Source organism: Carcharodon carcharias, chromosome 7 (assembly GCF_017639515.1).
Source record: "Carcharodon carcharias isolate sCarCar2 chromosome 7, sCarCar2.pri, whole genome shotgun sequence".
Classification (NCBI taxonomy): Eukaryota; Metazoa; Chordata; class Chondrichthyes; order Lamniformes; family Lamnidae; genus Carcharodon; species Carcharodon carcharias.
This window is the reverse complement of record NC_054473.1, coordinates 46,787,055-46,813,552: the sequence shown is the minus strand read 5'-3', so window position 1 is coordinate 46,813,552 and position 26,498 is coordinate 46,787,055. Positions and strand designations below refer to the sequence as shown.

Here is a 26,498-nt window from a genome sequence, read left to right as displayed (position 1 = left end):
CTTTGCTGGTATTATCACCTTCTATTTGATGTCTCCTCCCACCCATCTCACCTTGTTCTATTGTCCTCTCCAATAGCAGCAATTCACCCCCTCCTCTCCAATAGCTGCAATTCCCTGCTCCTCCCCAATAGCAGCAACTCCCCCCCTCCTCTCCAACGGTAGCGATTGCCCCCCTCCTTTCCAATAGCAGCAATTCCCCGCCCTCATCTCCAATGGCAGCAATTCCCCCCACCTCCTCTCCAATAGCAGCAATTCCCCCCTCCTCTCCAATAGCAGCAATTCCCCGCCCTCATCACGAATAGCAGCAATTCCCCCCCTTCCCAATAGCAGCAATTACCCGCTTTTCCCCAATAGCAGCAATTCCTCCCCGTCCTCTCCAATAGCAGCAGTTCCCCCCCCCACTCTTTCCCAATGGCAGCAATTCTACCCCCCTCCTCTCCAATAGCAGCAATTCCCCGCTCCTCCCCAATGGCAGCAATTCCCCCCCTCCTTCCCAGTAGCAGCAATTCCCTGCTCCTTCCCAATGGCAGCAATTCCCCCTCCTCCTTTCCAATAGCAGCAATTCCCTGCTCCTTCCCAATAGCAGCAATTGCACCCCCCAACTTCTTCCCAATGGCAGCAATTCCAACCCCTCCTCTCCAATAGCAGCAGTTCACCCCCCACTCCTTCCCAATGGCAGCAATTCTCCCCCCTCCTCTCCAATAGCAGCAATTCACCCCCTCCTCTCCAACAGCAGCAATTCCCTGCTCCTCCTTAATAGCAGCAATTCCCCCCCTCCTCTCCAATAGCAGCGATTCTCCCCCTCCTCTCCAATAGCAGCGATTCTCCCCCTCCTCTCCAATAGCAGCGATTCTCCCCCTCCTCTCCAATAGCAGCAATTCCCCCCCTCCTCTCCAATAGCAGCAATTCCCTGCTCTTCCCCAATAGCAGCAATTCCCCCCCTCCTCTCCAATAGCAGCACTTTCCCCCCCCTCCTCTCCAATAGCAGCGATTCCCTGCTCCTCCTTAATAGCAGCAACTCCCCCCTCCTCTCCAATAGCAGCAATTCCCCCCCTCCTCTCCAATAGCAGCGATTCCACCCCTCATCTCCAATAGCAGTGATTCCCCCCCTCCTCTCCAATAGCAGCGATTCCCCCCCTCCTCTCCAATAGCAGCGATTCCCCCCTCCTCTCCAATAGCAGCAATTCCCTGCTCTTCCCCAATAGCAGCAATTCCCCCCCTCCTCTCCAATAGCAGCACTTTCCCCCCCTCCTCTCCAATAGCAGCACTTTCCCCCCCCCTCTCCAATAACAGCAATTCTGCCCTCCTCTCAAATAGCAGCAATTCCCCACTCCTTCCCAATAGCAGCAATTCCCTGCTCCTTCCCAATAGCAGCAATTCCCCGCTCCTTCCCAATAGCACAAATTCCCCGCTCCTTCCCAATAGCAGCAATTCCCCGCTCCTTCCCAATAGCAGCAATTCCCCGCTCCTCTCCAATTGCAGCAACTCACCCCCCCTCCTTACCAATGACAGCAGTTCCCTGCTCCTTCCCAATGGCAATAATTTCCAACTCTTGAACCTCCCTTTGCTGGTATTATCACCTTCTATTTGATGTCTCCTCCCACCCATCTCACCTTGTTCTATTTTCTATTTCACCCACACGACATCCCTCCTCTCCACCCTCCTCTCTCATTCCCCTTCTCCTCCCGCTGTACCTCTTCTCTCTGTTCCTTTCTTCCCTCTTTCTTCCCATCTTCCTTCTCTGCTTCAACCCCCTTCCTCCTTTTCTTCCTCCCTGTCTTCTTCCTCCCCTCTCTTGCCACTCCCTCAGCTCCTGTCTCCTTCAAACCCTTTCCTCCTCCCCTTCTCTTTGTCTCCTTCCCTTTCCTTCTCATCTGCTACTTTGTTTCCTCCTTTCCCTGCCTTGACCTGATTGTCCTCTATCGTCTATATCTTCTTGAACTGTATACTGTACTTGGTCTTGACTCCCTATGTGCAACACTGAGGTCGATTGACTAGTAACATAAAAAAACTGCTTTAGCTTCTGCTTATTACAATCAATCTTACCAAGTTTGTACTAGATTGACGACAATGTATATTTATATGTGGTTCTCTCAGTTAGTAATATTACTAAGTACACTTTAGGTCAAGCACAGTAAATGCCATTCCCGTGTCACGTTCCTAAGATACTGTCTTTCACCTAAACTTATTAACATTATGACAAGCTAATCCATTCTACAGTGACACAGTTCATTTCTTTCAGGATTGGAGATTGCACATTATGCTGAAGCAATTTATTCTCTGGTGATTACATTAAGATTCCCTTAACTCATCTGATTTGTTAGCTTCAATAGCCACCACTAATTAGCAATCTTCAATATTTATGTTTAAACTAGATTAAAAGCTTGCTCTCTGCGGATGTTACTATCTGAGGCACATTGCCAAAAAGTTTTCAAAAATGTCAAAAAATGAATGAAAAGAACCTCCAGTAATAGTAATGTTTAATTGAAGTGGAAAATATTTGTAGAAAATTAGCTTATTGGCAAACTACAAATCTGTAACAAATCACCAGTTTTATTTTGATAGCTGGCATGACTGATATCTCCATTTTGAGATTCTAATATTTATTACAAAAAGATCTTTTAGCATGTCTGAGTCAACAAGAATAACTTATTTTTATATTGTGCCTTAACATAATAAAACATTCCAAGGTGCTTCATTGGAGCATTATAAAACAAAGGTTGACAACGAGCCACATAGGGAGATATTAGGTCAGATGGCCAAAAGCGTGGCTAGAGAGGTGGGTCTTTAGGAGTACCTTAAAGGAGGAAAGCAAGGTAGAGAGGCGGAGAGGCAGAAGGGAATTCCAGAGTCAAGTCAATCTGTTCTTATGCATTACTTTCCGTTGCTATGTGATGTTATAAGCAGAATGCAAGTTTTTTTCTCAATATCTGTGTCCTTGTTTGCCCATCTTCAAGGCAATACCAGGGAAAGAGTTCCCTAAGCATGCCTGTGCTTCCTTCTTGGATATGGGAGTGACACCAGAGGACTGGAGAATTGCAAATGTTACATCCCTGTTTTTTAAAAAAAGGGAGTGGGATAAACCTGTCAACCACAAGGAAGTCAGAGAAATAATCTAGGATTAAATTAACTGGCATTTAGAACAGGATGGGAATAATAAATGAAAGTCCATACAGATTTGTTAAAGGCAAATTGTGTTTAACTTGACTGAGTTGTTTGAAGAGAGAAGGCTGGTGAGGATATTGCAGTTGATGTTATGTATATTAGCTTTCAAAAGTGATAAAGTGCCACATGATACGCTTATCAGCAGGATTAAAGAAACAGTGTCAGCATGGAGACAAAATTGGATCAGGGACAGAAAGCAAAGTGTGGGGAGTTCACAGTGGTGTTTCCATTGGTATTGGGTATTGGTGTTGGTATTGGGACTACTGTTCTTTTGGATATGACCTGGACTAAGGTGTACAGGGCATAATATCAAAGTCTGCAAATGATACAAACCTCAGAAATGTAGTAAATTTGGAAGACAATAATAGATTTCAACAGGACACGGAAAGACTGGTGAAATGGACAGAACAAAGATAGATGGAATTTAATACAGAGAAGTGTGAAATAATATATTCTGGCAGGAAGAATAGGAAGAAGCTAAAATGCAATTTTAAAGCAGATGCAGGAAGGTGACAGGACAAGTTGACAAATACTTAAAAATACAAATGGGACCCTTGGCTTTATGAATGGAGCAATAGAGTACAAAAGCAAGGAAGTTATGCTAAACCCTTGTAAACTCTGGTTAGCCCTTAGCTGGAGCATTGTGTTCAATTCGGGGCACCAAACTTTAGGAAGGATGTCGTGGCCTTGGAGAGAGTGCAGAAGAGATTTACTAAAATGATATCAGGGATAATGGACTTAAGTTATGTGGAGAGACTGGAGAAATGGAATTGTTCTCTTAGAGCAGAGATGGTTAACAGGAGGCTTGTTAGAGCTGTTCAAATTCATGAATCATTTGGTAGAATAAATAAGGATAATTTGTTTTTAGTAGCAGAAGAATCTTAAGGTGATTGACTAAAGAACCAGAGGTGAAAAGGGGAATTTTTTTTTAACACTGCAAGTTGTTGTGATCTGGAATGCACTGCCTGAAAAAGTGGTGGAAATGGATTCAATAATAGTATTCAAATGAAAATTGGATAAATACATGAAGGGCAAAAATAGAGGGCTATGAGAAATTGTGGAGGTCTATCAAAGAACCATCATGATCTCCTGATCTATATTATTTTATCATTCTAAATACCATTCTCCATTTGGGAAGCTAGACAGTTGGTCTTTTCTTCTTCTTCTTGAGCTCTCTGCCCAAAGGCAGGTCCTTGGCAATTATTTACCTAACCTGGCAAAGTGCCGTGCTTTTTTACTACAGGTTAGAGCAAAGAGGCAGGCCCCAGCCACAGTGGGGATCAAACCCTATGCTTTTGGCATTAATCTGATCCACACACTATCCATCTAGCCAGCTGAGCTAACCACTTCCCAGACAGTGAGTACTGGTAGCATATTCACCCATGAAGGGAATTAAGCCTCAGCCTGATTCCAGACTCATAAAATGTACAATAGCACATCCCCTAAAGCAGAGGTCATTAGATACCCTTACTATAGCCAAGAGCCACTGCAGGCAATCATGTAGGCATTCCACCCAATCCTCTGAGGTCAGCTAACTCTGTACAGGCAGGGATTGAATTTGAGACTTTTTTGGCTCAATCCTAGATTGGATGAATTATTCCACTAGCTAATAGAGATAAATGCAGGCAAATTGCTTATCAGCCATAGTAATAAATATGTGTTGAATTGCTAAGGCAAACACAGCACTGTCACATTTTGTTTCAGGAAATGTTTCTCATGCAGAAGGTGATAACAACCGGAATATTTTAGTCAGAAATGGTCTCCAAATTTTATATAAATCCCTTTGCCATCTTTAGAGAGCAACAAATTTCACTAAACTGTATGATAACTGTGGGTCTAAGATTAGTATTTTAGACTTAAATAAGGGCAACTATGTGGGCATGAAAGCTGAGCTAGCTGAAGCGAACTGGGATACTAGGCTGGGGATGGTAGGGGATAAATCAATAGTGAAGCGATGGCAGGCGTTTAAGAGGATATTTCAGAATACTTAGAATAAGTATACTCGTACTATAAAGAAAAATTCTAAGGGGAGAACCCACCATCCGTGGTTAACTAAAGAAGTTAAGAAAGCATCAAACTTAAGGAAAAAATATATAACTGCGCAAAGATGAGTGGCAGGTCAGATGATTGGTCAGAGTATAAGGAACAGCAGAGAATGACTAAAGGGTTTATCAGGGGAAAGAAATTAGAGTATGAGAGGAAGCTAGCTAGAAATGAAAAAAGGATAGCCAAGAGTTTCTAAAGCTATCTTAAAAAGAAAAGACAAGGTAAAGTGAGTGTTGGTCCTCCAGAGAGTGACAGTGCGGAGTTAATAGTAGATAATAAGGAAATAGCAGATGAAATGAACAAATATTTGCTTCTGTCTTCATTATATAGGATACAATAAACATTCCAGTAATAGCTATAAATCAGGAAATGGAAGGGAGAGGGGAACTTAGTGAAATTACAATCACTAGGCAAGTGGTATTGAGCAAACTGATGGAGCTGTGGGCTGACAAGTCTCCAGGTCCTGATGGACTTCATCCTAGGGTCTACAAAGAGGTGACTAATGAGGTAGTAGATACATTGGTATTAATTTTCCAAAATTCCTTCGATTCTGGAAAGGTTCCATCAGACTGGAAAGTAGCAAATATAACCCCTCTTTTTAAGAAGGGAGTGCAGCAGAAAATGGGAAACTGTAGGCCAGTTAGCTTGATGTCTGTTGTGGAGAAGGTGTTAGAATCAATCGTTAAGGAGGTTATAGCTGGGCACTTAGGGAAACTCAAGGTAATCGGGAAGAGGCAGCATGGTTTGTGAAAGGGAAATCATGTTGTGATCAATTTATTGGAGTTCTTTGAAGGAGTAACATGCACTGTGGATAAAGGGGAGCCTGTAGAGGTGCTGTACTTGGACTTCCAGAAAGCATTTGATAAAGCGCCACATCAAAGGTTATTGTGGAAAATAAAAGCTCATGGTGTAGGGGCAATATATCATTATAACATATGCATTCCACAGAGAGAATGCATAAATAGGTCTTTTTCTGATTGGCAGGATGTGATGACTGGAGCCCCGCAGGGGTCTGTGCTGGGGCCTCAACTTTTTACAATTTATATCAATGACTTAGGTGAGGAGAGTGAAGGCATGGATAGCTAAATTTTCAGATGACACAACAATAGGTAGGGAAGTATGTTGTGAAGAGGACATAAGAAGGTTGCGGACGGATATAGATAGGTTGAGTGAGTAGGGAAAAGTCTGGCAGATGGAGTATAATGTAGGAAAATGTGAAGTTGTTCACTTGGCAGGAAGAATAAAAAAGCAAAGTATTACTTAAACAGGGAATGGTTGCAGAATTCCGAGGTGCAGAGGGATCTAGATGCTCTAGTGTATGAGTCACAAACAGTTAGGATGCGGGTACAGCAAGTAATTAAGAAGGCTTTATTATGAGAGGAATTGAGCATTAAAGCCAGGATGTTATGCTTAAGTTATACAGGGCATTGGTGAGACCACATCTCGAATACTGTGTGCAGTTTTAGTCTCCTTATTTAAGGAAGGATGTAAATGCGTTGGAAGCGGTTCAGAGGAGGTTTACTAGATTGATATCTGGAACGAGTGGGTTGTCTTACAAGGAAAGGTTAGACAGACTGGCTTGTTTCCACTGGAGTTTAGAAGAGTGACTTGTTTGAAATATATAAGATCCCGAACATCCTTGACAAGATGGGCGTTGAAAGGATGTTTCTTCTTACGGGTGAATCCAGAACTAGGGGGCACTGTTTTAAAATTAGTGGTTGCCCTTTTAGGACAGAGATAAGGAAAACATTTTTCTCTCAGAGGGTTGTACGACTTTGGAACTCTCTGCCTCCCAAGGCGGTGGAGGCAGGGTCATTGAATATTTTTAAGGCAGAGGTAGATAAATTATTGTTAGGAAAGGAATCAAAGGTTATTGGAGGTAGGTGGGAATGTTGAACTCAAAACACAAAGAGATCAGCTATGATCTTATTGAATGGCGAAGCAGGCTCAAGGAGCCGAATGACCTACTTCTGCTCATATTTCGTATGTTCATAAGGGTTAAGGGGGTGCAAAAGAGATGGAGATGGATAAATAATAAATCAAAGGACAGTGACAATAGTTAGCAAACATGCTCCATGCCAGCCTGTTCGCCAGCTGTAAAGTGCTGTGGGTGGAATAAACAAAAAATGGGACTTCCGCCACTCACAGGGAAGGAAGTTCCACCCTCTGGAGCTGCCGACTAATCTGATTGGCTGGCAGCTCCAGCAATCCTGCAATGCCAAGAGCCATCAGTGGCCATTGCCAAGCCTACAAGAGAACAAGGAAGAGGGCCCATGGATCCAGGTAATTCCTGGGGTCTTGGGCGAGGAGGGTTTGGACAGGCCAGGGAGAGGGGCAGGCAGGAGTGGGGGGTGGAAGTGGGGTTGGTTTGATCTTGAGGAGGCCGCCCCCCTGATCTACAAAGGGCAGACCCCAAAGATGCAACCTTTCCCTTTCTTTCTCACCCTTTGAGGAACTTTAGGAAAACATTGAGCTGCCTGCTCCTGCCCCACTGGCCATGCCAAACATTTTATAGCATGGGTGGTGTATTATCAGAGTCAATTGGCATGATAACAAACCTAATCGACCCTTCATTACTTATTTGAATATGGTGGGTGGGCTGCTGATTTTGGCTCCTCCCCATCCCTTCTGTATTATGGGGTGAGCTCAGGGTGGTTGTGGGGTAAAGTGAAGTGATGAACATTGGAAGCAGAAGAGGCCAGTTAAGGTACATTTACTTTGAGCGCAGGAAGTTGAGGGGTGAGCTAATTGAGATGTTTCAAATGATGAAAAGTTCAATAGCATAAGGACAGAGAAGTTATTTCCTCTGATGGGGGATCCAGAACAATCTTAAAATTAGAGCTAGGTCAATCAGAAGTGAAATCAGGAAGAACTTTTTCACAGAAAGGGTAGTGGAAATCTGGAATGCTTCCCCCAAACGTCGGGAAGTATTGGGCCAATGGACATTTTCAAGACTGAGAGCAGCAGAGTTCGTGCAAGGTTCATGGATCAACGACAGGCAAATGGAGTTAAGCTGCAGATCGGTCATGATCTAATTAAATGATGGAACAGGTTTGCTGCATGGCTTGAATGTTCCTTTATTCCTAATTCTTCAAATGGTTTTGGAAAAGTTTTACCCCTTAACGTTCAATCCCATGAACAATAAGACATGACACCCATCAGGCTCCATTTTCTGCTGTTATGTTGTGAATACTTTGCAGACAATTTAACTTATGTAAACTGTCTACAAAGATAATTTAGTAGCCAGTTGATGCTGAGTAATGCTGATATACATTTTTAATGTGGTTGGTAAGTTTTATTAATGCTACAAACAATTTAATGCCTTTGCACAGCAGGAGAAAGGCAAAAAAACTATAAATTCACTAATTAGGAAGAATTATGCAAAAATGTGAATAATTATAGGACAAGAGATGACAGGTGATTGAAACGAGTACTGAACTCCTTTACATTCTGCAATATTATCTTTTACATAATTACAACACTTACTGTAGTTTAAGGCAGCTGATGGGAGAAAGAATACCAATCAGAGTTACTGCTGACAGAAAGTGTAGGCTTGTTCTGTGTAATTATTTTTAATGTCTGTCATATAATCAAATTATATGTTAATTCTGCACAATTTAGGTAACATAGTTTCAAAGAGCACTCTGCACCACTCTACGCAGAATCTGACGTTAACTTCTTCCATACGACCATAAAATGTTTGCAGTCTTTTGGCTGGCATATGTGGGCAATAATGCAGCTAGAAATACTGGAAATGATATGATTCCTCATTCTCGCCATCACTATGACCCCAGGCCTATCACTGTGCAGATGGAGAGAATACTGAATTGGTCAATTTAAAATGCAAATTGAGGTCCTACTTAGCAACTTGACTGACATTTTAGGAGAGTACTCTGGGTGGACCATGCGCCACACATTCTCTATCCAGTATAAGCTGGCACTTCAGTGGAAGATGTTTGTGGATTTTTGAAGGACCAGGAGAAGAGGCTGCACTGCTCCAGGTTCCACAAAAACACTGTGGGACATTGTCAGCCTCCCTCACTCCTGGCTCTCTGCTCCACTGCAGCCACTGAGGTCACAACAGCCCAACATTCTTGTGGTCCAAAATCAGCCACCTCAGGCCGCCTGTATGGTGTACACAACATGTTGGGCAAATTCAAATGAAAGCCCAGGCTTTAAAATCATGGCAATCTCTTAGCCAACTTGCATTGCTGGTCATCTTCCCAAAAGACATATTTTACTCAAGGTTTCGAAAAGGAAGGCAACGTAGCTGTGGATGGCAGTGCCCATCTATCCAGTTTCAGTTCATCCATCAAAACTCACCTACAGATCTCCATTTGAGTATAATTCTTGTAAGCTCTTTCCACTACTCCAGAGTGTAAATGCCTTCCTTCTGCCTTGTGACCAAATTGGACAGGGTATTCAAGATGTAACTAACTAAGGTGAAATACAGATGTCCTCTACTCTTTTCCTGTATAATTCACAGGTCCCAGCCTACAAAACTCAAAATAGTGCAATTCAAAATTAATGTGCTACTAAAAACAATTTGAATACAGTCTTATGAAAAGGCCACTGATTCAAGGTAACTGAATTTATTTATCTTTATTGCAATGGATTTCAAGATATTTATTACGGCTTTTTGGTTACCTTCTGCAATGCCTATGACATATGAAAAGTAGTTACAATGGGAGTGCATTGGGATATAAACTTACCATGACTTAAGCTGCAGCAATAACCAATATTCCACCACTTTTATGGCTGGAATGGGGGGGGGGGGGTTCACCTGGAAATCAGGCATTTCACATTTTGGTACTGACGCATTTAGACATTTTTAAAGAAAGATCTGATGTTCTAGAGTCATAGTACCCCAGGAAATTTTGATTATGGATACTTTTTGCTATATTTTTCATTATTTTCAAGTGTGCTGTGATTTAATTTTTGAAGCCAAAGTAATTTATTCTGAATTGGCTTTTATAAATAAACTGTTAAATAGAAAGTACTTGTTATGAGTCACAGTTGACCGTTGATCTTTGTACATCAGAAGTGAATGCAACACAAAAGCCCTACATGTAAACAGGTGTCACAACTGAAGGAGGTGATGATTTAAATAATTATGAAAATGTAAATCATCACAGTCTATAGACTTACTTACAAAATCATGAAATTATTGAAACAGACATAAATAATTTAACATTTAAATGCAAAAACCATTGATGGAAAGAACACAACAACTAGTATATCTCAGCACACCTCAATTGTGAGATGTCTCAATGAAATTTAAATGAAGGAAAATATAACAACTATTCAATAAGTTATTGCACAAGACTATTAAGCAAACTTTTAAACACTTTTATGTATTTGCTCTTCTCTGTTCAACCTGTCATTCCCCAGTTTGCAAAAGCACTCCGTTGTGACCGTGGAAATTTTAACATACATCAGAAACAATGTATATAATACGGCATGCCGGCAGAGAAGCGTAGGGAAGATGAGCAGTCCTGGAACTTCATGCAATGTTATTCCCTACCTCAACATGCACACTTGTAACATTAACGTTGCAATGTTGTTCTTATTTTTTCATGAGATGTGAGCATTTATTGCACATCCCTAACTGCCCTGGAGAAGATGGTGGTGAGTCATCTTCTTGAGCCACTGTAGTCCATGTAGGTAAGCCCAGAGTGCTAATAGGGTGGGAGCTCCAGGATTTTTACCTAACGATAGTGAAGGAACGGCAACATAGTTCCAAGTCAGGATGATGTGTGACTTGGAGGGGAACTTGCAGGTGGTGATGTGCCCGTGCGTCTACTGTCCTTGATCTTCTAGTTGGTACAGGTCTTGGGTTTGAAAGGTGTTATTGTAGGAGCCTTGGCAAGTTGCTCCAGTGCATCCAAGCTGGTGTCACCTTGTACTGGTGGTGGATGGACTGAATGTTTAAGATCATGGCTGGGGTGCCAATCAAGCGAGCTGTTTTATCCTGGATGGTGTCGAGCTTCTTGTGTGTTGTTAGGCCTACACTCATCCAGGTGAATGGAGATTCTGATCTGATGTTGAAAAGAATTCCATTGTTGAAGCAGTTGCAGATGGTTTGGCCTAGGACACAGCCCTCAGAGACTCCTGACATGATGTCCTGGTGCTAAGATGATTGGCCTCCAACAACAACAACTATCTTCCTTTGTGCTAACTCCAGCCAGGGAGTTTCCCCCCTAGTTCCCAATGACTTCAATTTTGCTAAGGCTCCTTGGTGCTACACTAAGTTAAATGCTGCTTTGATGACCAGAGCAGTCACTCTCATCATACCTCTGAAATTCAACTCTTTATTCTGTCTTTTTCAGCAAGGCCATAAATAAGATCAGGAGCCCAGTGGCCCTGGCAGAATCCAAAATGAACATCAGTGAGCAAGTTATTGGTGAGTAAGTGTTACTTGATAGCACTATCGACAACACCTTCCATCACTTGCTAATGAGAGTAGACTATAGACTGATGGGACAGTAAATTTGTCCTGCTTTTTGTGGACAGGACATATCTGGACAATTTTCCACATTGCTGGGTAGTGTTGTAGCATCCTAACTCCCCCAGAACAAAGTCTGCGCTGTGCTGTCAGTAAATGAGTTTGGTTCCGCTCTTACTGTGCACCTCCGACAGAATAAAACATTTCTCTATTGATACAGAGGACTTTTGTTCCTCCAATAATGAGAATTAAAATGAAACCGAAAATTCCCGCTTACAATCACAGGTGATCTATGTTTACTGGATGTGGAGTAGTTGGAAAATCAGTCACAGAGTCCAAATGTTAAAAATGCACCCAGAGGCTGCTGCCTTGAATTTTCTAACTGGATAGTACTAGAGCATCAAAGGCTTCTGTAGCTGAAGTCTGTGAGCCTCATTGGAACTTTCTGAAACATGTTAATAAAGCAACAGATAATGATATGCATCACAGAAGCTGTTAAATATTATGTATCCTAACTATTGCAAGTGACAGGGAAATAATGCTGTTTGTTTTTCTTTTAAAAAATACATGTTTAGTTCTTACTTCGTTTCTGTATCATTCAATGGTTTTTGGGCCAGTTCTCAGTTTGCTGCTGATTTTTGTTGCTCACTTGTTTGGACTATTCCAAGAACTTGCTTTGACTTGAATTTAACAAATGATTAAAACCTACCATTTTGGAAAATCAAAGGCAGCTCACTAGAATGTAGGCGTGGACAATTTTTTCTATTCTTTCAAGGGATGTGGGCGTCATTGGCAAGGCCAGCATTTGTTCCCCATTCCTAATTGCCCTCGAACTGAGTGACTTGCTCAGCCATTTCAGATGGCAGTTAAGAGTCAACAATGCAGTGGGTCTGGAGTCACATGTAGGCCGGGGTGGGTTCACCTGAAGGATATTATTGAAGCAGGTGGGTTTTCACAACAATCAATGAAAGTTGTCATGGTCACAATTACTGAGACTAGCTTTATATTCCAGCAGTCATGGTGGGATTTGAACACATGTCTCCAGAGTGTTAACCTGGACTTCTGGATTATGAGTCTAGTGACATTACCACTCTGCCACCATCTTTCTCCAACCAGCAAAAATCAGTAGGCAGCTAAGAACTCGCCTTAAAGCCACTGAAAGCTTCAGAAATACTGTAATGTGGTTCTTTGATCAAATCCACACCAGAAAAGCATTCAGGGTAGTTTAATTTCTCAGGGGCATCCTAAAACAAGTGTTAGACCCCTCCTCAGTACATGCAAGGAGGCTGGCCTGGATGTCTGAAAATTGTATGCTCCCAGTGGCGTTTTCCAGTGGCCCTGGACAATTTTCCACATTGCTGGGTAGATGCCAGTGTTGTAGCATCCTGATTTCCTGCAGAATAAAGTCTGTGCTGTGCTCTAAATATATGAGTATGGCCCAGCTCTTACAGTGTACCTCCTACAGAATAAAAAATATTTTTAATGATTCAGAGGTTTTCTGTTCCTCCAATGATGAGAATTAAAATGAAACAAAAAATTTCCACACAGAATTACAGGTGATCTATGTATGCTGGATGTGGAGTAGTTGAAAACTCAGGCACAGAGTCCAAGTTTTAGAAATCTTTCCACTGGAGCATATCCCAGTTTGGTAAACTTAATATGGGATTTGAATGGCTAGGATGGAGAATCAACAAAAGAGAAGGAAAAATTATAATGCAAATAATAGGGACAAAAACACAAAGGAGTCTCCAATGTGATTGAGTGGGGGAGAGAATGAAGAGAAGTGATTACACAAGGGAATGGGAAGGGGATCTGTCCTATTTCCCTGGTTGCTTCTCATTGATAATGCGGTGGATGGCTTATCAGCATGAAACATAGGGCAGATTTCCCAGTCACTGTGCGGGGGCGGGACCAGCACACCAATGCATCAAATGACGCGGGATGATGTCGGATGGAGGTGGAACTCTCGAAGTCACCCCACGTCATTTCAATTTTCAGGTCGGCGGGGGCGCAGCCGAATCAGCTGTGTGCCCACCGACCTGTCAATGGCCAATTGAGGTCATTTAAAAAGTAATTGCACTAGTTAAAGGACCTGCCCATCCAACCTTAAGGTTGGCAGGCAGGCCGGGAGCCCTGGCGGGCTTCAGAAAAAGCATGAAACCTCATCCATGGGCGGGATGAGGTTTCATGGAGGTTTTTAAAAATTTAATTAAAATTTTATTAAAAGTGATGGACATGTCCCAACTCATGTGACAGTGTCACATGAGGGAACATGTCATGGAAATTTTATTTTTCTACATTTAACATTTTTGAACTTGACGCCGATCTCCCTGAGGCAGCACTTATCCTCGGGGAGGTGAGTGCACTCTTTCGCGCATATGAGCTCACTCTTGGCTTAAGGAATACCCCCCATTCCACCCGCACAAGGAGCGCATAGCGCTTCCTGGCGGATGTCACGCTGGGCGAGCCTTAATTGGCCCACCCATGTGAAATGGCGACGTGCCACAAATCGGGGGCGCCGATCGAAGGTGCGCCTGCACATGCCCGCTCATGAACTTCCCCCCCGATGGGGGGAAATTTCTGCCCATGTTTCCCAATCTGCCGAATGAGCGGTGGGAAATCAATTGCCCCCTGTAGATTATGAATCATGCATCAGTTTAAAGTGGAGGTGAGGAAAGTGGAGATGGAGGAAGATGACTGGGGACAAGAATTGGTTTGAGCAGGACCTTGAGATTTCAGATTTAGGTCATCCAAAATTCTGCTGTCTGGGTCCTTAATTGTACTAACTCCCACATACCTATCACCCCTGTGCTCACTGATGCACACTGGCTCCCAGTCAAGCAATCCCTTGATTTTAAGATTCTCATCCTTGTCTTCAAATCCCTTTTGGGCATTACCCCTCCCTATCTCTGTAATCACCTCCAGACCCATAACCCTCGAAAACATCAGAGCTCATCTAATTCTGAACAATTAAGAATCCCTGGTTTAAATTTCTCCACCATTGGTGGCCATGCCTTCAGCTGCTTAGGCCCAAAGGTTCAGAATTTCCTCCTTAAACCTCTCCACCTTTCTATCTCTCTTTCCTCCTGTAAGAAGCTCCTTAAAATTTACCTCTTTGACCAAACTTTTGGCCATCTGGCATATTGCAGCTTGGTGTCAAATTTTGCTTTATAACATTCCTGTGGAGTGCTTTGGGATGTTTAATTATGTTAAAGTCACTATAAAAATATGTTATTATTGTTGTTTATACAGATTCTGGATGATCAAGTTCATGAGTAAATGGTAGTCCTCTTTTCTTTGGATGGACAACGTGTGGTGAAGATGCATGGTGAGAATGTGTGCTGCATTTACTGCAGGAACTGGCTGCAATACAGGAAGTAATTTAAAGAAATCACCAGTGTCATGTTCCAGTATAGTGTGAACTTTCAGTCAATACTTATAAAATTGGACACACACAGACTATTAAAATTGCTGCTCCAAATCATGTGGCCTTTAGCATTTTGAGCTTTAGACAGTCCTAAGTCTCATGTGAATACCTACTTAAATATTAACACTGATAGCCATGTGGTGAATTCACACATCCCTTTGTTTAAGGATGGATCTACACAAAAGGACTATAGAATTCTAGCCAACCTGACTCTCTGTTTCACCCTGGACAAAAGGAAGCATCAAAACTCAATGTGTATAAGACAGATGTGAATGGATCCTATCAATTGTCCATTGTATTATGATGGTTTCCCTCATCCAAACTAGGATGCATGAATCTCAAGGTGTCAAATGACAACATGGGATGATTGGAATCATGTATATACCACCCTTTGTTGGAAAAAATACTTTGACTTGTGGAAGTCACAAGGTGAGGGAACCATTGTTGTGGTCTGCTTTTAAAACCAGCAAGGAGCTGCTTGCAGGCAGAGAGTTCCACCAAAAACCATCGAACTAGCTGCAAGTCAGCCAGCAGCCAAGATAATTAACAGCAATACCTTGAATGCGGGAGACCTCACCTGAGAGAAGGATTCTCCAACCTGTTTTGGTTAAAGTTCATCTGAGAACCAACAACCTAGATATTTGACTATCAGAAACTGCACAGCCCACTGAGAATCCTTTGCTTTGCAAGACTTTCACTTCAACTTAAACATCAACTTCATCTAAGAAACTACAAGCCTGTCACAAAAGAGACTGAGATACTTATTGTTGTGGGGTGTTGGTTGTAGACCAGTTCATCTTAAAAAAGCTTCCGTTGTCTTCTGTAGGTTAACTGTAGTCTTTAGTAACTACTAGAATTATCTACACATGTACAGTGAAGAGTACAAGCTAGGAGCTGTCTCCATGCTTAGATCTACACACATCTCTGTAAAACACCACACTGACCCCTGGTCTGGGTCATCTGCCTTCTTACATCACTGTATGGGAGGTAGTATACTCAATCTCACAATAACCCTATAAGTACCAGACCCTTATATTACACTTATAAGCTGTAACAGTATATTACCTTCATCAGTATCTAATCTTTGTGTGTGTGAGAGTCTGTGTGAGAGGAGTGAGTGAATTGTTGCATCAAATTCGAGGTAAGAGTGTGATAATAATTAGTCTTCTTTATTTTTAAATGCACAACAAGTTTGCTTCTTGAATTATTTAATTGGGACACTCACTCTGAGGAGAAGCAACCGCATACCTCTGACAAACAAACATACTGACCACGGGCAGAAAAAGAAAGACATAAATTCTGTTTGTGACACCAGGAAAGCAAAAATAAGACTCATCTTCCCATTTTCTTTTTGCACAGCTTGGCATTAACCATAAGAACATAAGAATTAGGAGCAGGAAAAGATCATTTGGCTCCTCGAACCTTCTCTGCCATTTGATAAGATCATGACTGATCTGATTATGGTCTCAACTCCACTTTCGTGTCAACCCCCCATAACCCTTGACTCCCTTGTTGATCAAAAATCTATCTAACTCAGCCTTGAATATATTCAATGACCCAGCACTCACTGCTCTCTGGGGAAGAGAATTCCACAGACTTCCATAGAAAAAAATCCTCCTAATCTCAGTCTTTAATGAGAGACCCCTAATGTTTAAATTGTGTCCCTTCAGTTCTAGGCTCCCCCCACAAAGGGAAACATCCTCTCAGCATCCACCCTGTCAAGTCCCCTCAGGATCTTATATGCTTCAATAAGATAACCTCTCATTCTTCTAAACTGTAATGAGTACAGGCCCATCCTGCTGAACCTTTCCTCATAAGCTAAACTCTTCATCCCCGGACCTTCTCTGAACTACTTCTAATGCAATGATATCCTTTTTTAAGTAAGGTGACAAAAACTGTACAACAGGGAAGGATTTTCCCAACATCAGGCAGGTGCGGCAGGTGGGCCTGGAAGCAGATGTGCACTGGTCTGCCGCCAATTTGGGCGATTTCAGGCTGGTTGGCCAATTAACAGCTAGCAAGCGTCAAACGCACGCTGATAACCTCAGCGCAGCCGGGGTGGGGGTGAGAGGAGCACAAGGGCTGAAGTTTGCACGTGCGTGGTGGATGCGCTCAGTGAAAGCTCCCTGAAGGCACAGAGCTGCCTCAGGAGCTGAAGATTTCTAACATTAAAAATAAAGAAATCAAAAATAAGGAAAACATGTCCCCTCATGTGACTCTGTCAAATGAGCAGAGACACGTTAAAAATGAGTTTTAAAATTTTTTGGGTTTTGTTTCACCACTGCTTGAAACCTCGTCCCGCCCGTGGATGAGATTTCGCAAAAAATGCAAAGGTCGCTTGGCCTATTCGCCCTCCCGTCAACCGTAAGGTTGGACAGGCAGGGAAAATTTCACTTTAATTAATTAATTAATGGGCTTAAGAGCCCTCTTAGTTGTTGGCGGGCATGCTGCTGACTCCTGCGCACGCCTGCTGACAAAAATGTCACGCGAGTGCACGACGACGTCAGGACGCTCGCCCAACATCATCGCGTGTTATTTCACACTTGTGTGTGTCAGGTGCATGCCCGCATGCCAAGCTGAAAATCCTGGCCCAAATGTGATCTCACTGAGGGCCTGTACAGCTGTAACAACACTTCCCTGCTTTTATAATCCATTCCCCTTGCAATAAAAGGCAACTTGCTATTTGCCTTCCTAATCACTTGCTGCACCTGCATACTATTTTTTTGCGATTCACATACCAAGACATCCAGATCCCTCTGTACTGTAAAGTTCTGCAGTCTCTCTCCATTTAAATAATATCCAGCTTTTCTATTCTTCCTGCCAAAGTGGACAAGTTCACATTTTCTCACATTATACACCATCTGCCAATTTTTTGCCCACTCACTTAACCTGTCTATATCCCTTTGTAGACTCTTTATGTCCTCTTGACAACTTACTTTCCTACCTACCTTTCTGTCATCAGCAAATTTAGCTACCATACATTTGGTCCCTTCATCCAAGTCATTGATTTAGGTTGTAAATAGTTGAGGCCCAAGCACTGATTCCTGTGGCACTCTACTAGTTACAGCTAGCCAATAACAATCCACAAATGACCCATTTATCCCCAATCTCTGCTTCCTGTTAGCTAAGCAATCCTCTATCCACATTAACTTGTTACCCCTTACACCATGTGCTCTTATTTTTGTGAAGTAACTTTTGATGTGGTACCTTAATGAATGCCTTTTGGAAATCCAAGAACACCACATCTATCAATTTCCCTCTATCCACCTTGTTTGTTATTTTCTCAAAAATCTCTAATAAATTAGTCAAGCAAGATTACTCCTTCACAAAACCATGTTGACTCTGCCTGATTTTATTATGATTTTTTATATGTCCTGCTATTACCTCCTTAATAATGGATTCTAGCATTTTCCCTATGACAGATGTTAGGCTAAATAGCCTATAGTTTCCTCCTTTCAGTTGACCTCCTTTCTTGAATAGAGGTGTCACATTTGAGATTTTGCCTCTGAACAATCAACTATGATTTCCACGGTTATTGATAAAACAGCAGGGAAGGCTTCAATGAACCACCTTGCTTCTTTAACTCATACCCATAGAAGCTGGACTAAACTGCCCAGGCAGATATAGTTGAGCTCTCTCATGTCTGAGCTCCTAGAAGTTGCGACCATGAGCACTGCACGGGTCTATGATTGAATTAGCTAAAGCTTCCATCCTCCCATATTGCAGCCAATGAGGGAAAACCTCATAGAATCAACAGAGTGGGAAAAAGAGTACTTCAGTCAGATACTGAGGACTCACCAGGGTAACAAATAGTGTACAGATATTGCTGTAACTTATCAAAGCCATAAGGCTATTTGAAACCATAGTGTGTGGAGAGCATTGCTTGGGCGGCTATTAAACGTGAACTGACATTGATATCAATTTTGGTACTTGGGTAGATCCTGTTGTTTGTAGGATAGCAGGACTAAATTAAATTGTGCATAACTATTAATTCAGGAAAACACAGCTGAAGCATATTTTGACAACTGCTGCAAAATGACTATTGCCGCAGGTAAACTTTAAACTGCTTTCACTTCCTCTTTATCGTCCATGTCGTTAGTTTTTGCTTCCTCGTCATAGTGAAGCCCCTCAAATGGAGCCTTTGTTGTATTGTTTTCTCTGAGAACAAGGTAATATCAACATAAATGAACACACAGGGCACTCTGTGTGGTTTGTATAGGTCTCTGTGTTGTCAGATTGCTTGTCTAATATCTAATCATGGTTAAACGTAATTTCCTCCAATTAAACATTGGGAAGACTGAAGTTATCATCTTTAGCTCCCATCATCAATTCAATCCACCTCGCCGTTGGCTACTACTTCAATCTCAGCATTCTATTCAACCATGAGCTGAGTTTTCAAACCGATAACCTCTTCATCAGAAAAATTGACTATTCCTACGCCTGTAGCATCACTAGCCTCCACGCCTCCCTGAGCTCATCATCTGCTGCTGAAACCTTAATGCATCTTTTTTCACCTCTAGATTTGAATATTCCAATGCTTTCCTACTGGCCTCTCATTCTTCACCTTCTGTAAACCAAAGAAGTACAAAAGATGAGGGACAGGGTAAGTTCAGCCTGCTCCAAATAGGCCCTTGATCCTTTCAGCATCATTATTTACAACATCTACCACACACCAGCAGCCATGTGATTTCCTAAAAACAGAAAAAAATGGATTAATAAAAAACAAAGGCCAACTCAGGGAGAAACAAATCTAGAAAATTCCTCTATGACTTCCTTAGGCAATCAAAACTAGTTCAAGAGAACACATTGATCATGATTTGCATTGTTTACTATTTCGCCTACCTTTTGTCTTCTGTGATATCCGCTGCAGCCAGAAACTGGTCCAGTTCTCTTTACATCTAATCTCACTGTACAAGCCAATAGCTTGTTCCATTGGTCTACTATCCATCAGCACATTCTAAATTCTGCTGTCTGTATCCACTGCTGCACTACGTTCCTATATTGGCTCCTGGTACCCAAAATCTCAAATTTAATATACTCATCATCATGATTAAATCCCTTCATTAGTTTTTTTCCATCCTAACTCTGTAACCTCCTCCAGTTCTGTAACAACAATTCAAATACCACCCACCTTGACCAAAACTTCCTCCACAATGTTATGTTAAACGGTTAAGGTCAGGAAGTCACATTGATGTTTTAATGATACCACACAGCCTAATTTGTACATATTCACAAGGCTTCCCATTTGATGCTGATGAAAGCCCTGGTCACCAGGAATTCTCCCTCAGGAGGATCAAGCAAGCTCTGCAGCAGTACACAATGGACAGGATGAACTGAAATTTGACACAGATTTTCGCTACTGAGGCAAGTGGCTCGAGTCAGATAATTTCCTGACTTGGCAGACCAGCCTAAGTGGAAACGCCTCTGCATTTTTAAAAAATTCATTCATGGAGTCTGAGTGTGCTGGCTAGGCCAGCATTTATTGCCCACCCCTAATTGCCCTTGAGAAGGTGGTGTTGAGCTGCCTTCTTGAACCGCTGCAGTCCATGTGGTGTAGGTACACCCACAGTGCTATTAGGAAGGGGGTTATAGGACTTTGACCCGAACTTTGGCACGCACCTCACTCCAGGGGGATGCTAGATAGTGTTGGGCCATTGCTTCAGAAGCACAGGGTAGGCAGCAATGGAAGTGGCCAAGTGCCGAAGTGGACTAGTTAAAAAGCCCAGCTTGATTCTCTGGGACATCATCCCAGTTGCATGTGACATTTTAGGCCCTCTAGCCCTGCCCCTCTCATGCCCACCCCCCACTCCCCATGCCAATTCATGTCAACTTATGGTACTTCCATGCCCATCCATCTAGTGTACAAATTGTACAGAATCAATGAGACATATAGTAACAGTGGCATGTGTGGAACAGCTTAGAAAAAAAGCTCAATTTCCCAAATCATCTTTTGAAAAAATACTCCTGTTCATACAACTCCATAGAAGTGTGAGTCAGACAGTCCATTGAAGTATCAATAACAGAGGCTTCAAACACTTCATACCTCTTAACCTTGGCAAATAAACATTGAGACATTGACGAAGCGATCACAGAAAAAACACTTTTTATAGCCAAGTAAAGATGTCAATCATGCAAATCAACAGTTCTTTCCAGCTGTCAAAACAGAATTCCATTGAGATAATTCTTTTATGAGTCTGGGCTCTCAGCCAAGCATGCATATTGAGGCTTATCCCTTACCCTATGCCAGCAAAAATTGGGGATGCTGGGAATGGGGGCGGGGATCCTGGAATTGGGTCCTGCCCACCATTTTTACATTGGTCTGGAGTTGTTACGATTCTGCGAAAATCCAGGTCTCCATTTCCAGCTCCTACTGTCAGGTTTTTGAGTGGAAATGGGGTAGTAAGAAGACAAAAATTACCCCAAAAACCCATCAACTGATCTTTCGTATAAATACAGAATACAAGTAAACTGAAGTATTTTAATACTTTCATTCCTAATATATTATGAAATGATATGACACAGTCATAATTTAAATGTATCCCCAAAGGCCTAAGGAATTAACCCTTATCTTTAGAAACAGGAATATATGGATCAAAAACAAAAACACCTGGAAAAACTCAGCAGGTCTGACAGCATCTGCGGAGAGGGATACAGTTGATGTTTTGAGTCTGTATGACCCTTCATCAGAACTAAGACATATAGAAATGAGATAAAATATAAGCTGGTAGAAGGGGGTGGGACAGGAGAGCTCGATAGGGGACCAGTGATAGGTGGAGGCCAAGAAGAGACTGCCAAAAATGCCATAGACAAAAGGACAAAGGGGTGTTGACGGTGGTGATATTATCTAAAGGATGTGCTAATGGAGACATTAAGGGAAGCCAGCAGGACAAGCTAGTGGCAGATGGCCTCGAAACATCGACTGTATTCCTCTCTGCAGATACTGTCAGACCTGCTGAGTTTTTCCAGGTATTTTTGTTTTTGTTCTAGATTTCCAGCATCCGCAGTATTTTGCTTTTATCTTAGGAATATATGGATGACTGGTTTACCTTAATTATTTGGTTCTTTGAACAGTCTCAGTGCTTTCTAAAATTTTGTAACAAGCTGAATAAACTCAACCTAACTCAAGGTTAGAAGAAAGAGAGACATTTTTAATAGTAAAGATGTATATTCTACTTACAATCAGAGGGCCCCTATTGTTTTCACGATATTTATTCTGAAAGAAGATATAAACGACTGTAGCTGCGAGCGAGTAGAGGAAGGCAAAGACAGCAATGGTGACAAAGAACTCAGCAGATGAAGAGTAGTCGCCTATCAGAAACAGCCTCTCCTGCTTTTTTCCTTCACAGGTGGGCGCATCAAAATACACTTGGTGTAACCTGGAAGTACACATAAATATCATCATTAGGTACAGCATCGTTATGTTTTTGAATCTGAAGGTTTGTTTTTTAGTTACGCCCGTCAGAGGGCCATAAAATCAGATGGCAACTTTCAATGTCTGCACACACATAGTTAAACATTGAAATCGGGAAGTTACTGTCCCAAGTTGTCCTTTCCTTGCCAAGAAACTCAGCATGAAACACATGAAAGGGTATGAAAGTCATGTGGTAGCAAGTTCCACATTCTCACCTCTGAATTGCAAGTGAGACATTTGCAAACAGTTTTGAAAGATCTGAGGAGATTTGGAATTATAGAATACATTGGTTGATTTGGAATTATAGAATACATTGGTTGCCTAGCCCAAGGTGTTACTTTTAAAACTAAATTTGATATGCTTTTTACCCTGTCATTTTGTTCATCTTTTCAGTGGAATAGTCATAACCATTAGCTAAATATTAGAGATTAGGAAGACCAGGTTTGGGGAGTTACAAAACACTCTTAGATTGAAAGCATGAAGCTGTAACCTGGAGAAGGGACGAAGTCAATATAAACCACCAGAGATTATGGCATAAGAGTCGACTTGGCATATAAGACGACCCTACTTTCCCGGTTTCAAAAACCATGTTGTTGCATATACTCAGCGTATATGTTGAACCCCCCACCCCCAACCTTTTCAGCCAAGCCATGCTATACTCGCATTCGTGGTCAGCCTCAATTTTTCGCCCCACAAATGCAAGTTTTATTTACCTTATAACTGGGTGCAAGGGATTGAGCAGATTGTGCAAAGGTGCAGGAGAGTTTAATACACAGAGCAGAATCTGTGTGGCGATCAATGAAGCAAAATGAAAATTCCAACAAAACAAATGAAGTTTGAAGCTGGTTTCCAACTAAAAACTCATAATATTCGCTAACCTGTCAAATAACAGTGCTGCAGCAAAAAAATCTGGTGTTAGTGATAAACTGATGTGAGAATGGAAGAAGAAGGAATCCTCCCTGAAGAAGATGCCAAGACCAAATGTGCTATGGGAACAGGGACCAGCCACTGGACTGATCTTGAGAAGCATTTGTGGAAATGGGTCCTTAAGAATCATCAGAATGGTTTCATTGTCACCAGAAATGCAATGCATATATATATACTTAAGTAGGCCAAATCAAACGCTGAGTCCAGCAAAAATTTCAGCCCAACGGTTTTAAATGAGCTTCTCCTTAAGTGCATCAATGCAATTCACCTCAACTACGTCATGTGGTAGCAAGTTCCACATTCTCACCTCTGAATTGCAAGTGAGACATTTGCAAACAGTTTTGAAAGATCTGAGGAGATTTGGAATTATAGAATACATTGGTCCAGATTTTGCATTAGCTGTGAATGAATGGTGCCCTTGCCAATGGAATTTCCATGGAGTTTTGCACTGGAAGTCAGAGATATCAAAATCAATGTGGCACCCTCTACAAGGGATCTGGGACCTGTGTGAACAGGACATACAACAGGATGTCTCCATAACCATTCAAATTGAAGAATCCTTGAGATACAAATTGAGATTTTAACTCACTTAGAACCATTTACTTACAGAGTTAAAATTGGGCTCACAGAATCAAACTGGAAGTATAAGTTAGAATTTTTAATTCAATGGTAAAATATGCACACAAAACTAGATAAAGGGAGAGAAAGGACAATGGGGTTAAGAGGGGACATAAAATAATTTTTTGTTAATTACATTTTTTAAAATGCTACAACAATAAATAAAATCTGAAGGACTAAGACTCCACACTTGTAAAAGTTAATTTTCAGTGCCAGACTGGTTGTTATCACTTGTTAAAACTTCACTTACAGTTGAATGGTCAAGACTTTCTGGTGCGTTTAATGTGTATCTACCACATTAGTGCCCCAGCTTCATACCCTTTCATGTGTTTCATGCTGAGTTTCTTGGCAAGGAAAGGACAACTTGGGACAGTAACTTCCCGATTTCTATGTTTAACTATGTGTGTGCAGACATTGAAAGTTGCCATCTGATTTACTCCTGAATAGTGCTGAAGGTCTCACCATTATTTCTACTGTAAAATCCAGGCCATTATTATTTCTCCCAGTTTTTCACTTTAAATACAAAGCCATTGTGAACAGATGTCACAATGGTTTTTATACAATGACTAACCTTTGAGCAGTTAAGCTAATTACTGCACTATGTGATCCAATTTTATACTGGAAACATTTCTCTGCTCCGCAGAGGAAATTTCGTAAAAAGGGGATAATAATTAAACACAATAATTTCATTTCACAGTGTGCCTTCATTAACTTGCAAAATATGACATGAAATATGTCTCATACAAAACCACAACATGAAGCAATTCATCAGCAACAGAACATGGGAAAAATCGATATGAGAAGCCAGAGATTTCTCAAGCCAGGAGAGAGGTTTTGTGTTAACAGGAGGAAGGCCAGAATTTGGGTTAAATCCTGAATTGTTATGGGTTCCATCTCTTGCATCCCACAGATGGCCAAGCATATTATTATGCCACACAAATGAGAGCAAGTCATCACATCATACATTTGCTCATTTATGGCTTTAACAACACTAGACCAGAAGCATTTGCTGAAATTCTCAGCAGAAGAAAACTGAGGAATTTTAAAATATTGATCTATTGCCAAAAGCCCATAGTGCTACAGTAAAGTGCTTCACTGAACTGCATCCCTCCTTCAACCCACCCAGTGGGAGCTCTAGTAGAACTGAAAATGGCACGGGTACCTGCCAAAAATGTTTAAATGATCCTGACCCTAGAAACTTGGATGTGGTCAGAGCCATAGGGACACATGGGCATACATTCTGCTCCACACCAAGTATCAGACGACACCAAGTATAACTCCAGCCTCATGTTGCTTTCCCACAGCTTAATTGCAGTGCAGAGTCAGTGCCCCATACTACTAGTATGACAGGAATACATACAGATCATATTGTCTCTCAGGATAGCAACACCTGTGTGACTCCCTGCCACTTGCTTTACACCTAATGCCTGTATATGTGGCAGTAAGGAGTTAGGGCCAGGACCATGCATCAGCAAAGGTTCATTGTGCTGCAATTCCATCTCAAAGCCTTGCTGCAATGAGATGAGGGCCATCTTATTCATGAAAGACTCTTCTAGAGATACAGCAATCAGTCGCCTCATACATTCCTGTTACTCAAACAGAAGCCAGGAAACGCACTAGATTAGGATCAAGGTTCTTACTTCACACAATGGCAACAATGCGATTTAACATGATAAGAGGCATGAGGCACACACATTATAAATATTATTGCATTAAAATTGTTCTGCATGTGACTTTGCTTTTGGAAATATCTGGAATTACATACATTGGGTAGCAAGAGTAGGATCTTTGCAAACTGCCTGAAGATAACTTTGTGGAAGGGAAGGGAACTGATGTAGATGGGATTATAAATGCACAGGCCAGAGATTGTAGTCGATTGAAGGTCTCATGCAAGAGTGCCATGAATTTCTGCAATAGATTGCCATCTACAGCCTCTTCAGACCAGTGCTACTCCTTTTCTTCATGCCCTCACTATTATGATATCTCCCTCCCACAGGGTCTCTGCAATAAGGACTCATGCAAAATTAAAAGAGTAAAGATTTGTTTGGAGTGTATTCAAAAAGACCCAGGGTTGTATAAACTCAGATTCTAAATAACTCTATTTATAAATGCAAGGGTCTCATTCCTGCTTTTGGTTTTACTATGCCAGCTGTAGCTAGGTTCATTAAATTAATAGAGATAGAAACTGGGTTGAACACATGGAAGGTTGTCTTGAGCATACCAGACTAAACCCTTTCTAAGTAAAGCTTCTCATTTGTTTATACTTACAGATCAATGAAAGCTCATGAGACTATTTAATCAATTGCTTGTGGATTAGAGGTACTGTTTTATTCATTATTTTCTCAGCTATTAATAGTCAAAAATATCTTGCAGGTGAATTTTATGCTCATTAGGTATTGATAATGGTGAGGCAGAGAGAATAATTTTCCAATTTGTATGTACAGTGACAACATCAAACA

The 26,498-nt window shown here is 41.7% G+C and overlaps 1 protein-coding gene across 1 annotated transcript in view; it reads right to left on the bottom strand.

The window, feature by feature from the left end:
• The window catches only part of synpr (synaptoporin), a 563,003-nt gene that overhangs the window by 54,120 nt on the left and 482,385 nt on the right, over positions 1–26,498 (bottom strand). Inside the window, exon 4 of the mRNA XM_041190864.1 lies at positions 22,261–22,459. Within this exon, the coding sequence (XP_041046798.1) occupies positions 22,261–22,459 (199 nt within the window). The remainder of the gene's footprint in view (positions 1–22,260; positions 22,460–26,498) is intronic.